This window comes from Mixophyes fleayi, chromosome 2 (genome assembly GCF_038048845.1).
Source record: "Mixophyes fleayi isolate aMixFle1 chromosome 2, aMixFle1.hap1, whole genome shotgun sequence".
In the NCBI taxonomy this organism is placed as follows: domain Eukaryota; kingdom Metazoa; phylum Chordata; class Amphibia; order Anura; family Limnodynastidae; genus Mixophyes; species Mixophyes fleayi.
In genome coordinates this window covers 7,449,751-7,466,337 of record NC_134403.1, presented here as the reverse complement: position 1 = coordinate 7,466,337, position 16,587 = coordinate 7,449,751, and the positions used below count along the sequence as shown (strand labels likewise).

At 40.5% G+C, this 16,587-nt stretch overlaps 1 protein-coding gene across 3 annotated transcripts; it reads right to left on the bottom strand.

Moving 5' to 3' along the window:
- Positions 1 to 3,195: 3,195 nt before the first annotated feature.
- Positions 3,196 to 16,187, bottom strand: LOC142140648 (ecto-ADP-ribosyltransferase 5-like). Of its 3 annotated transcripts, XM_075198385.1 has the most exons (6): positions 16,034 to 16,187; positions 15,428 to 15,515; positions 12,325 to 12,437; positions 8,120 to 8,825; positions 6,126 to 6,158; positions 3,196 to 4,689 (listed from the first exon to the last, which is right to left on the bottom strand). In XM_075198385.1, the coding sequence occupies exons 2-6, from the start codon at positions 15,474 to 15,476 to the stop codon at positions 4,682 to 4,684; spliced, it is 909 nt and encodes a 302-aa protein (XP_075054486.1). In that variant the 5' UTR covers positions 15,477 to 15,515; positions 16,034 to 16,187; the 3' UTR covers positions 3,196 to 4,681. The 3 variants fall into 3 exon arrangements, with proteins under 3 accessions (XP_075054486.1, XP_075054489.1, XP_075054487.1); XM_075198388.1 differs by lacking the exon at positions 15,428 to 15,515 and having other exon boundaries at positions 16,034 to 16,186; XM_075198386.1 differs by lacking the exon at positions 16,034 to 16,187 and having other exon boundaries at positions 12,325 to 12,491; positions 15,428 to 15,497.
- Between the last annotated feature and the right edge of the window lie 400 nt (positions 16,188 to 16,587).

The window sequence follows — 16,587 nt, the reverse complement described above, 5'->3', positions numbered from 1 at the left end:
AATCGTTTTATAGCAATACCAGCACATGATTAGGACACTACATAGAGGACTTTATACAGTGACACAGTTACCAACTGAAGTAGCTGCTAGTAAGGTCCACACTTACACGCACAACCATACAGGGCTGTCACACCAGGGAGAACATAGCTGTCAAATAGACAACAGGGTTTTATGTGACAGCTAACAAATCTATGTTTTGTTTGTTTTACGTTGTATTGTTTTAGTTTTAAAAAGGTGAACACACACACACATGCACGCATACACATATTGGTTAATATAGGAAGATTTGTGTTACCTGAAGGATAAACTGTCTGGAAGGTGAAGAGATGTGGTGAGGAGTCTGGTGGACTCTGGAGAGATGGACAAGGTAGACTAATAGAGCCATCCCATATCCCTCCTGCTGATGGGTTTTCCTCCAGGTAAAACAAATGCACGTCATCCAATTACCACCATGCAGGATCCTCAAGTATACACAGGTGTACCAATGAAAAATGTCTGGGTAGAGGTGTATTGAAATGTGTCTAATGTATTACTGTATCATACTCAAAGCTTTTGTTATTCAATGTGATAGTCCTAGAGTTATAATAGATGATAGGGGTATTCATGTTATTGATAATAGATGTATAATGTATGAGTAGTGGTAACAAATCACATACTTTCAATTAGCCATAAACCAGTGTGAACATAAAGTAGTGGTACTCGGTAGAATGAATTGAATAGAATAAGAGTTGGAACTTGATTGAAGTGCCACTAGTCCTTTCCCGCTACCAAGAGATCACCCCTGGGCAGACTCCTAACCTGTCAGTTTTTGAAATGTTCTTGACCCCTCATGAGATGAGATTGTAACTGGGAGGCTAGGTTAGACCCTGAGAGAAGGTAAATAGCGAGACAGTAACCAAGAACGTCCGAAACACTGTTTCCTGAAAGGTCACACTAACTGTCAGGATGTTGGATCGGGAGAGTAAGTTGTGGAGCAGAAATTTCTTAAGCTTAGGTTATTTGCCAGACAGGTACCAGGTGTAGGCTACCAGCCTCACGGCTTTAAGGGTAGCAGAGACACACTGGTGCCCATACCACCCACTGCAGAGGGGCCAACACTCAGAGAAGGGTCCAAGGGCACTCATGAGTCTGTACTGGAAGGCCTCGAATGCAGTTAGTAGCACCTGAGCCAAAGGCTTAGACTGTTGTCCAGCATGAAGTTGTAGTTTTTCCTGTTTTGTGTTCTCTCATTACATTTTCTTTTCAGGGCGGTTAATTCTTTCGATTATTAGCAGGTGACAGAGACTGGTTCAGGTAATGATAAGGAGGTATTGGGGAGAAAGAAGTTAGTAGCAAAATCAGTCCAGTCAATTACTCTATTCAATTCAGGGGTAAAGGAAAATTTAGAAACCTTGGAGCTTGGAGAAAGTGCGAGGGGCTATTGTCTGAGTAGCATTACGTCCGTAAGTACGGCGACCCCATAGTTAAAAAAAAGAGACACACCCAGCGATGCCAGTCCAGTAATATTCGGACTTGAGCAGGCATCCTTGAGAATGATTATCATTCTTGGGAGGGTAAGGTTTTAGACCAAACAAAGTGCTGGGCGTGCTCACGCGTGCCTCAGTGATTATATCAAGTAGGATTAGTTCTCTTTCCACTAAATATTCTTGAGGTACCCGAACTAGGGGTGGGAGGTCACTAGGGGAAAAAGTAGGACACCTAGGTCCCTTAGTCTGAAGTCTCCCAATGCTTTACAAGCCGATCACTGTTAAATCTGAGTATTGAGAGACTGGGAAGAACGAGCAGACAATAGCCCGCCCACAAGTGTTGATGAAAAGAAGTGGTGTCATTATTAGATGTGTGTATATTAACGTAAGCTGAAGGAGATTGCATATGACATTATTGATAGACATAGGATGATGCTATTGATGAACATGAAGTGTTTAAATGTATTCTGAGCTTAAAGACATGCGTTGGACAGAAGAACCTGTTAAACTTGAAGAACTGTAGTAGAGAATTCTGTATAGCTGATACACGTTCTACTGTACCTTGTACCTTTCCAAATAATGTATTAAGTGTTTTATTGCACCCTTGAAGGGCATACAAAAAGTTATCTCCAAGCTCCAGAAGTGTACGGTTTATAGTAAAAGAAGAAGTCGTTTAGAGGATTAAGACTCTCTCTTATGATAACTTGTTTAGATCTACAAACAGTGTGGACATACACCAAAGGGGATTTGTATTACATAACAATGAAACGTGGTACTGAGATCCTGCTTATAACATCTTTAAGGTGATAGTTTATTGTACTATCAAAGGGTGGACTGTTGAAGTCGTATAATTGGATGAACGATAGTATATTGGTTTAATATTGGTTTGCCGTGCGTATTGCGAAGCGTACGCCACGTGTTACGTGACGTGGTGCGTTCGCACGGTAAAATACGCACGCACACACTCGCATTACAACAGTTAGTTATTTATATAATTTCATATTGGTTCTGTTACACTGTAATTCAGGAGCAGATAGTATTCGGTTTATTATTAGTCTATATATATATATATATAGAAATATATATATATATATATATATATATGTTGATTATATGTACATTGTAGTGTTATTAAAGGTTTAGGTAATAGGAAAGGTGTCATGCCTGATATCATATTGAAGCCCTAATCATCAGCAGCTGTCCGGTGCAGTCGGCGAAGAGATCGCACATTGCATACTTTAGTTATTGATATTAGAGAGTAAAACCTTTGTATGATACTGGCTATGAAAAGGAGCAGACCCCCTGGAGAGAAGACCCCCACCTTTGGATTCCTTAGATTGAATCAACCTATTACCTGTCTGGCCTGGACCCACCCAACGTCTGGACCTATAGAAACAATCTACGTCATCTCTATTGTTCACAATGAAACACTGACTGTATATATATTAGTTGCATCTCACTGGGGCCTCAGTCAACTCTGACACAATATTCTATACAGAATATTGTCCATCGGGTCCGGTGATTGCGCAGCGTGCGCAAGCGATTGCATTTGGTATGTACTTATCTTTTGGTATTGGCTGTGCTGTACTGTACTTTATCATGATATAATAATGTATTGAATTGTTGACTATTTACATCTGCTAAAATAAACCACCATGTGCTTTGGACACACATACAATTGATTGGGCAATGCTTATTTTAAAACGATAAAATTACTTTAATACAGTAAAGCAATGAAATAACATCAGAGGACCCGGTGACAGGTCTGCTTTAAATAAATAGTGCTACTGTGCACTTTGTCTTATAAAATTAAGTAAGAAATGTGAGAAACTTCTGGCCCAGGTAAGCAACTTCTTGGGGCCCTTTCTGTAGCCACTGAAAGGGGAGGGGGCCACACAAGGTTGGTGACTCCTCCTACTAAACAGGCAGGCCCAGGACCCCAGTACTCCACACCCCTCGGAGTGTGAGCACTAGGACCATCCCAGCTCCTGTCTCCACTAATTCATCCAGAAATGAATGCCATGTGTAACTGAGGAGGTGCCGGTATTGGGAGAATTGGACTTATTCAGGCTCCTATCAGATGGGGAGCAATTGGAAGAGGGGGAAGTATTGAGGGCTTTCAGCTGTGCATTTCATCACTAAGAAAAGGATTTTATAACAAGCAATCAATGCTGTGCATTATGTAGTAGTGTCCTGTGTAATCACCTCTCTCTCCTTATCATGGAAAGGACCCTTTAAGTCTTTAAGCCCACGTAGGTGGCCTGTGATGGGACAAGCTGTTGTGGCACTGAAAGCAAATCTACCTTCCTCCACCTCGAGCTTCTTTTGCTATTCTAGCATTTAACCTTCACACAAATGCTAACCGTGACCAGCCTATAATACAGATCCTATTCTATTGACCGTGCAAATTACACTCCCATTATCTAGTTGTTAAACATAAATGCAGCAGACAATCCCTGGATTCCTGGTCAGCAGGTATTATTATTATTATCATCACTTACTTACATAAATAGTACAAAGCATAGAGGGCCAACAACACAGTGTACAATTTAGAGGCCAGTCTATGATGACCAGTGTACAATATAGAGGCCAGTTCCTCATGGCCAAGTGTACAACACTGAGTCCATTCCCTGGTAGATAGTGTTTCTTTCCTCTGCATTCCCACCAGGTCCGTGAGCTGTTGTCATCTTCTGTCACTTTATTTATTCTCCTTCTCTGGACTCCGACAGTCAGTCGATGCTAAGCGGAGGACAGGAAACTGGCAACTTATACATAGGGAGAGGAACGGGCTCCGCTCCCTGTCTGCACTGTAGGTAGCTCAGCCACTGGGGTGGTATAAATGTGGCTTTAAAGTGTCTTACCTTTGCCAACAGATACATTCCGACCAATGACAAAAAACACACAAATGATGCACCGAGCACGTGAACAAACTAAAGACAAATGATGGAATATGAGTATATGTCACTGCATACATCTGACAGATGATTTGTTCATATAGTATGTACTGATGTGCTGCGTCTCTTCATGTTTTGTTAATATAATGTTTCAGGCTTAGTCCTCTTCTCCCGGTATTTCTCCAACATTCCGGGATCAGGTCAACTTATCCACTTTTCTGTTCCTCGAGTCAAGCTGCAGTGTACACAGATCTTGTACTGGTAGTCATGACACAATGTTGGAAACAGACAACACTTCAGGTCCAGCTTGGAGCAGTTTCTTCAGACAGCTGAGAAGACACAATTTATATATGACCTTTCACCTCCATCACTCAAACTTGGACATATCATGAGGTTCACAGTGGTGTTTTTATATGACCTACAGTCTCCAACTAAACTAATAGATTCTTCTTGTATTTGATAAATTCAATACAAGAAGAATCTTCAACGTGTGAGCTCACCATTGCTTTGTTCAGGAGAACTTTCTCTTTAAATATGAAGGTTTTCCACCCTGTCTGTGTTGATGGGTACCGGCTGGGCTTCCCTTGCCACCATCCCCTTACTTTATCGCAATTGCGCCTCTCTATATGCAGCAGGAGGAGCTTCTTCTACCACCACTAGGCTCCTTCACCTGCGCCTAGAATAGCCTCCTTCTGGTTAACTATATATATATTGGTTTTTTTCTTTTTCAGTTTTTTAATTTTTTATTTTATACATATATATTTTTCAATTTTTTTGTTTTTCTGTCTGCAGACATTTTTTATTTATTTGATGTTTTTGCATTATGATTGCATGTCCATTGTACATGTTGCAGGTTTATATTAATACAATCCTATCTTTTTACATATTGGTCTTTGTATTTCACATTTAGCGCCGGGGGAATTTTTGTTGTTTTATTGTGGATATCTGGAGAGGATTAGGGATCGCCTCTCCATCTCCCCATTTGGCAGCTTATCTATATTATTTTTGGTAAACGCTGGTATATCGTTTTACTCAATTGCCCGTACAAGCGGATCTGAGGAAATGTTTCCATTAGAATATAAGTACTTTCACAACTCTTAATACTTTAATCATTAATGTTCAGGATATTATTAATGCCTACTGCACATAAAATGCATTTTTAGTTTGTCTTATTTGCAAACACATGTTCTGCCATGCATATGGGTCTGTCACCAATATCAGTGGGCACTGACACCTGCCCTGTGGCAAGTGATACGGCTAAAAAATATGTACCTAAGAGATGCCCAGAACTTGGATCTGATCAATGTGCCTGCGCTAGACCTTGGCACCCCCTTACTGTACAACTTACTGTTGCCTACGTGCATATACCCCGTTCCTTCCCTGTTCTGCCCTTCAAGTCATAGGAAGTCGGAAGTGTTATTTGCATTCACAGATGAATCACATGCACTAACGTTCACTGGCTTATCGGCAGTTCCTGAGCATGTACAGAGGTATTCATGCGGACGCAGTGGGACGTCTGAAGATAGATCAGACCCTTTATGCTTTATCAATGTTAAAATTGAATCACCAATTTTGAAAGCGGGAGTTCTAGTCGCCTTACCACTCCCAACTTACAATACCCCAATTACAGCAGGTGAAGTGGGAATTCTCTAGTTTTACAGAATAAAAAAACAAATGGAATAATTTTTTTTTTTTTTTTAGAAAATCTTCAGTTTAATGTTGATAGAATGACACAGTGATCAGTACAAAGGAAAATGGTTCTTACCAGTACTGCAAATGGGCTCATTGCGCTTTTCCTCTGAAAGACAATTAATATTGGAAATTAAATTCAATATATTTTTCACAATGTCACCTTCTTTAGGAGCAATGAAGGTAACTTTCTATATGCATAATATGAGGATGTACAGTTGTGGATTCATTTATTTTTCGGAGGTTGACTGAGAAGATTACCCTTCATTTACCTAGCTTTTCTGGTGCAAACTGGCAGAATTTTTCCACCCGTTCCTCTAAGGTTACTAAGCCAGACTATCCATGTAAAGTTACAGTACTCACATGAAGCAATGATACATACATCTCACATGTAAGCACTGATACATACATCTGACATGTAAGCACTGTTACATACATCTCACATGTAAGCACTGATACATACATCTCACATGTAAGCACTGATACATACATCTGACATGTAAGCACTGTTACATACATCTCACATGTAAGCACTGATACATCTCACATGTAAGCACTGATACATACATCTGACATGTAAGCACTGATAGATACATCTGACATGTAAGCACTGTTACATACATCTCACATGTAAGCACTGATACATACATCTCACATGTAAGCACTGATAGATACATACCTACCTGTGCACAATAACTATTAGGGTGTGCTGAAACGAGTTTGATAGCACTAACCATTCTGTTTCTCGTTTCTCAGGTGGATTATAACAAGTACTTTTTATAGCCCATGCTTTTGTTCCCCAGCTCATCAAACTACAACTTCATTGTCTAATTACATGTGGCTAAGGGGACATTGTAGCTCAGTGTAAATATGTATATTGTGTATTGTATATTGATGACTTGCAGTAAGGTTATTCATTGTCTTTAAAGTGAAGCCAGGGGAATTATGGGTAAGGATCAGGTTGCCATGTGCTGGAGTAGGAAAACTAATTAGTGTCCATTGTTCTCATCTGGCTAGTCCAGACAGGCCATCTAACAGGGGAGGTTCTGTGAAAGGACAGCTCATCTTCACTGCCCTCTCCAAGACCGCTAGTCCAGCACTGACCAATGGTTAAGAAGAATAGACCCAGGGGTTTACCCAGGGAGGGGAAAACACTGTGGAAATTAGACCCGAGATATAAGAAGCCACTCCAGGGGGGAGGGGGTGTTCATTCTGGGATTTTATTCATGGAAGGTGCAAGGTCTGGGTTTTGAGTTGTCGTTCTCTACCAGAGTCTACATATGCAGTTGAGAGAGATCCATGGGTCATCATGTCCGGACAGCCAGGTGACTGTAAATTCTTAAGCTAGTGGGGTAAGGGACAAATGATGTGGTAAACCTGCCTGGCATTTATTTACTGTGTGTACATAATATTCTAGTGTTGTTTGTATGACAATAAATGTACTGTTGTACTTTTCTAACTGCATTTGCCTAGGTGACTATACGAATCCTAGAAGGTACTGGGTAGACTTCCCTGGCTTAGGATGGCACCCGTGCGTGGCCAGTCAGCGTGAAGTGGGTAGCATTGGGCCAGATAAACCCGGTATCTTCACATAAGGTCATTTACAAATTGCAAAAAATATGGACCAGCAATGGTTCGTTATACACACAAGTGCCCCTACCGGACTTTTCAAGGTTCACACCTTTCCTTGTTATTGCTCCCAGAAAATTAATCTGTGCCTAGATCAGCAACTGTAGGACCAGACCCTTCATTCATATCAACCTTTCTGTTTCCCTCCTAAAATACAGTTTAGCCTCATATGTGGCTAAAATTTATAATGAGAGTCAGAGGATTGTCATTATTACACGTGGTACTTTTGTGTGTTTGAAGCTTTGCATTAAGTAGGTTGAAGTGCGCTTTCCTGACACTATCTGTAAAATTTGGGTTTTCATAACCGTGGTTAGTTGGATGCATAGTGGTCTCTATCTGTGCAGGAGATAATGCTACCATATGTTCTCCGGTTATACTGGTCTATATTTCCATATATCCGATAAACCTTTCCAGGTTTGACGTCTGGATCCATACACTTACCTCCTAAATAAGCACAGTTGAAATAGCTGCACAGTTCACAGGTGCTATTCAAAATATAAAAGTTCCCTTCCTTCCCCACATAACGGAACTTCTCAGCGACAGGGATTAAAACTTCCCGTTCTTCAGGGAATGAAGAGATTTTGTGGATATCGACTCCAAAGCAAGTTGTGATGTTGAAGAATAAGTCTACATAATATCCTTTAGCCACTTCTATGTTCAGTGATGAAGATGTGAATCTCCCAAACCTCAGAATGGTGTCTGACACATGGAAAGAGTCCTCTGTCCCCCGGTAGACTTGGTGTCGTCTTCTAGAGTTCTTCTTCAGTACCTGCAGAGCTCTTGTCAAGTAGAAGTGAAGAGCCTTGAAGTGGAAGTTCTTCATGTAATGTCCTCTAGATCTTCCAGACAAACTGATATTCCCATTAAACTCTTTATAGATCGGGTTGCCTTCCGGCCAATCTGTGGTGTAGACGGTAATTGCTATTCCAAATTCATCCCTAAAATCCCTTGGACAACGAACTGTCATTTTCACCTTGTTCCACTGTCTCTCTGCACGCTTCCATGCCGAGTTGAATGCTGAGTTCAAGGACTTCTCCACAGTTAGAACTTTTGGCATGACATCTGTCTCCAATATATCCGAGCACCCTTTGTATTGGTCGTCAAATGCGTTGGGGATTAAGTCCAGATTCAGCAGATTACACGTCAACTGTGAGGAAGAACATTGAGATAGACCAAGTTTAGTATTATACTGTTCTATTTTTATTTTATTATCAACCACTTCCTGCCTCCTAGCAGCATATTCACATCCTGCAGGAATGCTCTCTGTTATCCTAAGATGTAGGTAGTGTCAAAGTAATAATTAACAAAATATATATATATCAAATATAAACCTATATATGAACAATACAGAACTAATCTAAGTTTATGTTTATATGCTTTTGAGAGAAAAGGTACTGACATTTATTTTACATATTACACAACAGAGGACCAGAGACACACTTCTTGTAAATCTCCCTTACTTCACAATGACCGGACAAAGCCAAGAACATGTTTGCTCAAAATAAGTTCAAATAGACCCTTCAAAAAGGCCCCTCCAAGAACATGTCACTTTAATAATGAAATGTCAGCTTTGACCTGGTTCAAGAGGTTTGGTTTGGCAAATAAAAGTAATGTTTTTGGCAATGACAAGTAACAATTTTCTATAAAAGAATGACAATCAAATATAGATTGTCAATTGGCATTTGAGACCCTGGGCGTATGTCTGCTTCGTCCAGTAATGGCTGTATCTATGAATAATATCTTTTAATAGAGAATAGAAAGGTTATATTTTAGAAACCTGCTCATCTCAATTATTATTTAAAGAGAAGAATAGAAAAATCTTATACAGTAGTCACCATGACGAAATAGCATCTCTGAAGTGCATGTTAGGCCCCTGATTCAAGTGCTGTGGTCGGGAACCAATAGTTCTCAGTACCAGGTACATGATTACTAACGGGCAGTATCCATCTGGGTCTGTATTTCCCAGTGCAGGAACAATGCTTCTGTATTTGGGTTTAGATGGAAAACCCAACGGTGTTGAATTCAGACATCCTCCATGAAAATCTAGTTACTTTAGTGAAAGATAGGTGTGATCTATGTCCTGCCAACTAGCATGAGATCACTACTGGAAGTGATATAACATTGCCCAGGTGCATGGTAGGCGGGGATCAAGTCCCTCTATTACGTGTGCCCGCAGTAAAATAAAGTCTACATAAAACAAAAACAGTTAATTTTAAATAATGTAATACAATCTAAAGAAAAACAAAAGTTCCAATTAATTTCCCAGTTCATCTGTTCTGCATCAATTTTTTCTGCTTGTCACAGGTGCAATTCAAATGGGCGTCACTAATGCAGTAATGTTTATATGTCACCTCATACCCACAAAAAATTGTCAATTCCCCCAATATTATCTGTACAGCTACATCTCTTTCTTGTCTTACTCCCACACTGAGCCTTGAAGTGTACAGGTAATTAGCATCATAAAGGGGAAAAAAAGTTTACAATTAAAATTATTGTTTTTTGTCATTGGGAACCTGTAATTACCTGGAATATAGTACATATTTATTTGGCATCAGCTGGGGCTGCAATGATTACATGGTAACGTGATAGATGGTGATAAGTGATTAGTACATCCATATATTAGGTAATGTAATGTTTAATTGTAAGATTAAATGTACTATTAGCAACATGTTGTTTTCAGTGAAGTTGTTGGGTGTGATCGGGTTTTCTGACTGTTCAGCAGAGTAATCTTGGCCAAGCTGAATGGACAGAAATACCAGTGAATGACGGACCACATGTGTTAGTGAAACAGATCTTTCCTGTAACATATATTAATAACATACTTGAAGAAGACAATTATTCATATTATTTTAAGAAATCGACTGATTTTCTGTATATGCTGAAATTGTTTATTATTAAGCAGGTAAGTATATTGCACTTTACATCATTATGGTGATTGAATTAGTATTCTGTATAAGGTTCAATAATATTGGACTTGTATGTGCATGGCCAGAGTTCTTAACTTCGGAGATCGGAGAGAAAGAGAATGAAGGGCAGCATGGTGGCTCTATATAAATAAATGGTAATAATGATGATGATGATGATGAAGGGCAGAACAGACCAGCTTTACACCAAATCAGCAACAATAATTATTAATTATAATTATAGTGCCGTTGTGATATTTTATTCATGTATATTTCATTGTTTGCTCCATGGTTTCTTCAACGAAACCTTGACAAGAGAACAGTCCGACAGACCATGGTCAGCAGTCCGGAGCATAGATACAAAGTTCATAGTCCATACAGCATAGAGTCATAACCAATATGGGTTGTCAGCCAAGCAGGGGGGTCAATAAAAAGGAAACAGACACAACAAAGGAAACAAGACAAGACTGAGGCAGCCACAACACACGGATGAGGAAGAGAAAGGAGCTGACACCCAAACCGCTGCTGGAGTTCTTTGGTTCGACATGCCATTGGGCCTCTAGCAGCCATCTTCCCCTTTGGGTTCTCAGAATGACAGGGCAAACTAGAGTTGACAGAACCAGGACAGAGAGACAAGGGAAGCTAATAATTATTGCTGAACAAGGCAGACACATGATAAACAATGAGACAGGAAAACAGTCTACAAAAGACAGAGGAAAACAAAAATAGGAGAAACAATGAAGTCACAACATGCTGTAACCTCCTGCGTACTAACAGTTCTTATATACTTCTGTAGCTGGTTAGGAACACATTACAGCTGTCTCTATTAGAGGTCAAAAGACAGACACAGAATTGATATACAGATGAAAGGAACATGGAGTGAGATACACTGCAACCCACCCTGCAATATACAAGTGGCAGTAGAGGTGCTACCACTGCTGGAGGGGGTCCAGGGGGGTGAAGGAGCCGGGTGTCACAGAACACCCTACAACAGTGGTAGCTATGACTTGGTGCCAGGCAATAATAGTGGGTTCTGAAGCTTCCATTATCGCCTGCATCCATTATTATTTCAGAGGATGTACAGTGATCCCCAAGTAGGGTTTTACTGAGTATGCGTAGGCCCCTGTGTATAATCAGAAGAGCAGTACCGGGGCCCAGAAAGAGAGTATTGCCTTAATGATTTTGCTGTGGGAACCAGCTACATAGTTTACTGCCCCTGCCTAGAAGCTAAGGAGAAGGTACCGAAGCAAAACAGTCTCTTGTTCAAACCCTGGAGGAACCTCCTATAACCTCCCCACTTAGCAGAAACCAAAACAAGAGCTCCAACAAGTGCTATTAAGTTATCATCTTTTGAAACCAGCAGCTGCTTCATCAGTTCTCAACCGTCCACACTAGACATGGTCTACAGTGGGAAGAGAAGCTTAAGGATGAGGACCGGATGTTTATTGAAAGTAGCACTGTCTACTAACTCAGTCTGATTTTTTTTTGCGTTATAGAAATGTTTTTTGTTACAAGAGAAAATCAGCTGTAAAACTGCAAAGATGCAAAGGATATTGAATCTAAGCCATAGAAGTGTATAGATATTGTATCACACTTAAGAAATGATCTGCAATCCATTAAACTCCTCCCACCAGATCACCCTGCAAACACTGGCACTTTAACCTGAAAGTCCATGCGGTTAGTTGGAGAAGTAGCAGTGATGCATCACAGAACATTTGCACATGTTATTATGTAGCACTTTACCTTTGGCCTTAAATTGTTGCTCTGGATCGGTATCTGTTTTCCTACTTTTCCTTTGTTTCTAGTCCCAAGCATTTGACCATGCGTTGTGTCTCCATTATCTACTTCACAGTAATCTGGAAGATTTGTAACCAGTGAGAGCATTTTCTAAGTCAAAGAACTTAGATAACCTGCAGACAATCAGACCATTAGAACAATCACAGATTAGACCGAGCTGTTACCAATCAGAGCATTAGAAGGCTCATGGGACTAGACCAACCTGTAGCCAATCAGTATTAATGACTCATGTTAACAACAGAACCAGACAGCCACTCAAGAAACAATGAGGATAAACATGTAACATATATTTGACCTGGCAAATAGGATAGGTGGCCAATTCCCTTGATCACTGTTATGTGCGTGTGTTTTTAAATTAATTTGTATCTTAAGGTGTAAATATCAACTGGAGACAAATGCTCATTAAACAGATTTCTGAGCAGACAGCTCATTATTATTATTATCTTTAATTTATAAGGCGCCACAAAGGGTCCGCAGCGCCGTACATGACATATACAGAAAACAATGAGCCATGACACAACATAATCCAGAAAGAACAAAAAAATGAACAAAAATATATACACACAGACACAGGTAACATGGTGCAAATCACATTATTTCTGGGACAATGAGCGAAAGTGATGGTAGTAATCAGAGAGAAGTAGGGCGAAGCTTAAGAAAACAGAGCTAGGGAAGCTGGCCAAGAGGTACAGAGGGTGATGGAATAGTAGAAGGAGCACACAAGGAAAGAGGGCCCTGCTCCTGAGAGCTTACATCCTAAAGGAAAGAGGGAGACACAAATAGGGTGGTACTAACTGGGGTGAGGTGGGGAAGCCGGGACAAGGGAGTTAGGAAGAGGACTGATAGCCTTAAATTCATGTTACATTTACTGTGTGTTTTAGCTGCAGAGTTTCTTATATATTCCCATTTTGAAGTGAGTAGTTTTCTGGAAAAGGTATGAATATTTGTGAGTATTCTCTGTGGCCTACCTACCTATAGGTTACATCTACCTGTACACTATACCTTTGCTTCGCCCTGGTCACCCAGCTGGCCTTCCAGAATTCACCACCTCCAGCATCCACCATTTTGGGTGGGATCTCATTTATAAGGTATTGTCCTCTCACCAGGTTATGAGGCCCTGACAGTCATGGATCCAGCCTTTGATGTGACGAGGCGTACCATTTCCTTCCAGGACAATGTGGATCTGTCTTTGGTTCCAGCAGTACATATGATGGCCACCAAGGATGGTCACTTGCTCACAATGCTCCCATCCCTTTCATTAATGACCTTCCATCTCATCAATTACCACCACCAGGCCAGCTATCTCCAATGGCTATCTCCCGATCTGCTTGGGGGCTTGCTATATTGATGGCTGCCACCTCCAGAGCCAGTACCGGACTCCTTGCTGTAAGAGGTGAGCTAGTTCCCAAGGGTCTTCGTGTGGCCTCCAGGTTGCACGTCCACTACCAGTGAAACCAGCGACATTACCATCGACTGGATCATCTCAATCGGCCATGTATATCCATCAGCTGCTCCTCAAACCTGCCATTCATACTTCCTCCATTTACAGTCTACCAACTGTTGGTATCCCCACTACTGATCAACATGACTGTCACTGCCTCTACTAGATCCTACTGGAACTCTTTACTGCACCTCACCAGACTATCCACCAGTCTACAATCCTTCAAATGCTCCTTCAAAACTCACTTCTTTATACCCGTCTATCCTACCACCTGTTGACTGTCTTGTCCATCACCTCTTCTCCGTTTGGTCACCATTTCCACCACCCCAACCTCTAGAATGTAAGCTCTCACAGACAGGGTCCTCTCTTTTGTCTAATGTCAGTCTCTCTCGTACGTCCTGTTATGTCTTTTGCTACATTTTGTGTGAGTCCCCACAGTGTTACTCACACTCATCTGTGCTACTTATGTAACTGTCTCATGTATTTGTTCATTTGTTTACTGTTTTAGTTATGCTATATCTGTATTTGTATTATTGTCCAGCGCTATGAAAAATGTGGTCACCTTATAATAAATAATAATAATACCAGTTGTAGCTTGATCATTACCACTTTAACTACAAATTGATGTGCCCAGTTTGCTCCTAATGTCTATCATCACTATTCCCTTTAGAATATAAGCTGCTATGGGCAGGGTCCTCTCTACCTTCTGTCTTGCTTCCGTCCACCATCCGTCTACCTCGTAGTTTCCTTGTCTGATGCTGCTCTTTGTTATGTCTGATGCTGATTTTCTCTGTATGCTATTTGATTTGTTCTGTTAATTGCATCTATGCATCTATAATTCTGCTCAGTTCTACCCTTATACCCATTACTATGTTTAGTTTTTAATACAGATGTCACATTGCATTAAAAACTTCTACAATATATTACTAGCTCCATTAACTCCACATTACATTCATCCATGACTTTTAATAAGGAGCCCATAACATTGATACCCACACATTTAAAAATAGTCCCCACATAACATTAATACCCCCACCAGCCCCATATAATATTAATACACCTTCCCACATAACATTAATAGCCTCCACTCCAGCACCAATATAAGAACAATCTTATTACAGAGAAGGAGGAAGTATAAACTAAATGGAATGGGGTGAGCAGCCACAGCCCATTCACAGGAGGGTGGGTACGTACGGATATTCTTGGGAGGCAATAAAGGGTTTTCCTTGTAAATTGAAGGAATAGGCCTGCCACTAAGAGGGAGCATGGCCATGTGATTATATGTCCTGTGATTATACCAAGAAATGGGGATAAGCTGCAACACTGCTCCACTTTAAAGAAATATAACCTTAAAATCTCTGTAACCTGTTCTCTGCTTTCGCCTTGTGAGAGCTGGGCCACATTCACCTTTACTACAGGTAGTCCTACCCCTGACTGGCCCATTAAGGCATGCCCTAAGTCCTGATAGGACAATCCCCCAATGACGGACAATACAAGTCCTCTCTGAGGATTAGGTTACAGGTCAACGCTTACTCCTCCCTGTCTTTAAAACCAGTTTAGTTGACAACACAATATCAAGGCCTTCCTATGTATTGATTATCCTCTTACCAACAAAGTCCAGATACAAAAAGATACATGTGAGAAACAGGAGATTCATTATAAATGCATCCTTCTGAGAGGAGATCAACAATATAGTCTGTGGAGAGATAAACAGAACTGATAAGAAACTGAACCCAAAGTCAAGTGCCATTAAAACTGCTTTTGATTTTAAGGGGTGCCCCTTTCAGAGGTCCATAAACAAAGGTGTAACCCTATCAGAGGTGCATAAACTAAGGGCTGCACTTTTCAGAGACATAATTACTGAAGGGATGACCCTAAATGAATATATATTTTTGACACATTAGGTTCTATTAAATGCAGCAAATTATAAATATATATTCTCATTAATGTATTCACTTTGCAACAATGTTGCATCTAAATATAAACATGTTTTTCCCCACAACACCACAGGCTCAGCAGCACGCAGAGATAATAATATGTAGAAAACCATTTTCTTTAAGCCATACATTTGGGTACAGAATTCTATGTGCAGTAACATGTGTTATACTTTGTGGTTATATACATCACACTACACTGCTATAACTCACACACCCAATTCACCCACTCACTGCTAAATGTGCTGAGAGTCAGCTACCCGGTCCCCAGATTGTTTACCCTGTGTCAGAGGTTAGGGGTCTTCGCCCAGACTGGCAGTAGTTATTTTCTTGTAATGAAGTTGAACCACTTTACTCGTAATGAAGTTGCTTCCTTCCTGTTTCACTTTGAAGAGGAAGTTGGTTCCTGTAGAGTGTTACAGTAACTTCAAAAGTCGCTCTGCACTTTCACTTAACTCTTTCACAGTACAGATCCCAGCACAGAATATGTACATGTACAATCATGTAAACAGACATGAACTAAGAACTCATTGTTTCCAATGATGACAAACCCACTGGCATTTTTCCTAGGATGCAAATGTTTTCCCAAACAAATCTCGTTCAACTTACTGCAGGATAAATGCTGTGGGCACAGTGACCTCCAATAACCCCAAAACACTAGAAGAATTCCAAGTAACACATGCATATGAAACATGAAACGTGAAATAAATCTGGGCACAGGCTTGAAGGGGTCATGTTGGAGAATCTGCTTCTGCTTTATAAAGATTTATCTCTGCAATATCTGTCTGTTACCTGCCTCATGGATGAAAAATGTACCCCCTTAGCTGGTCAATT

What these genes read in the sequence shown, in the direction of transcription:
- LOC142140648 (XM_075198385.1), bottom strand. Translation starts at nt 15,476, where the DNA reads ATGAATCTCCTGTTTCTCACATGTATCTTTTTGTATCTGGACTTTGTT. An exon ending in TTTGTATCTGGACTTTGTTG is followed by an intron (nt 12,438 to 15,427) that starts GTAAGAGGATAA and finishes CAAATCTTCCAG; the next exon opens with ATTACTGTGAAGTAGATAAT. An exon ending in CAACTGTGCTTATTTAGGAG is followed by an intron (nt 6,159 to 8,119) that starts GTAAGTGTATGG and finishes ATTGTCTTTCAG; the next exon opens with AGGAAAAGCGCAATGAGCCC.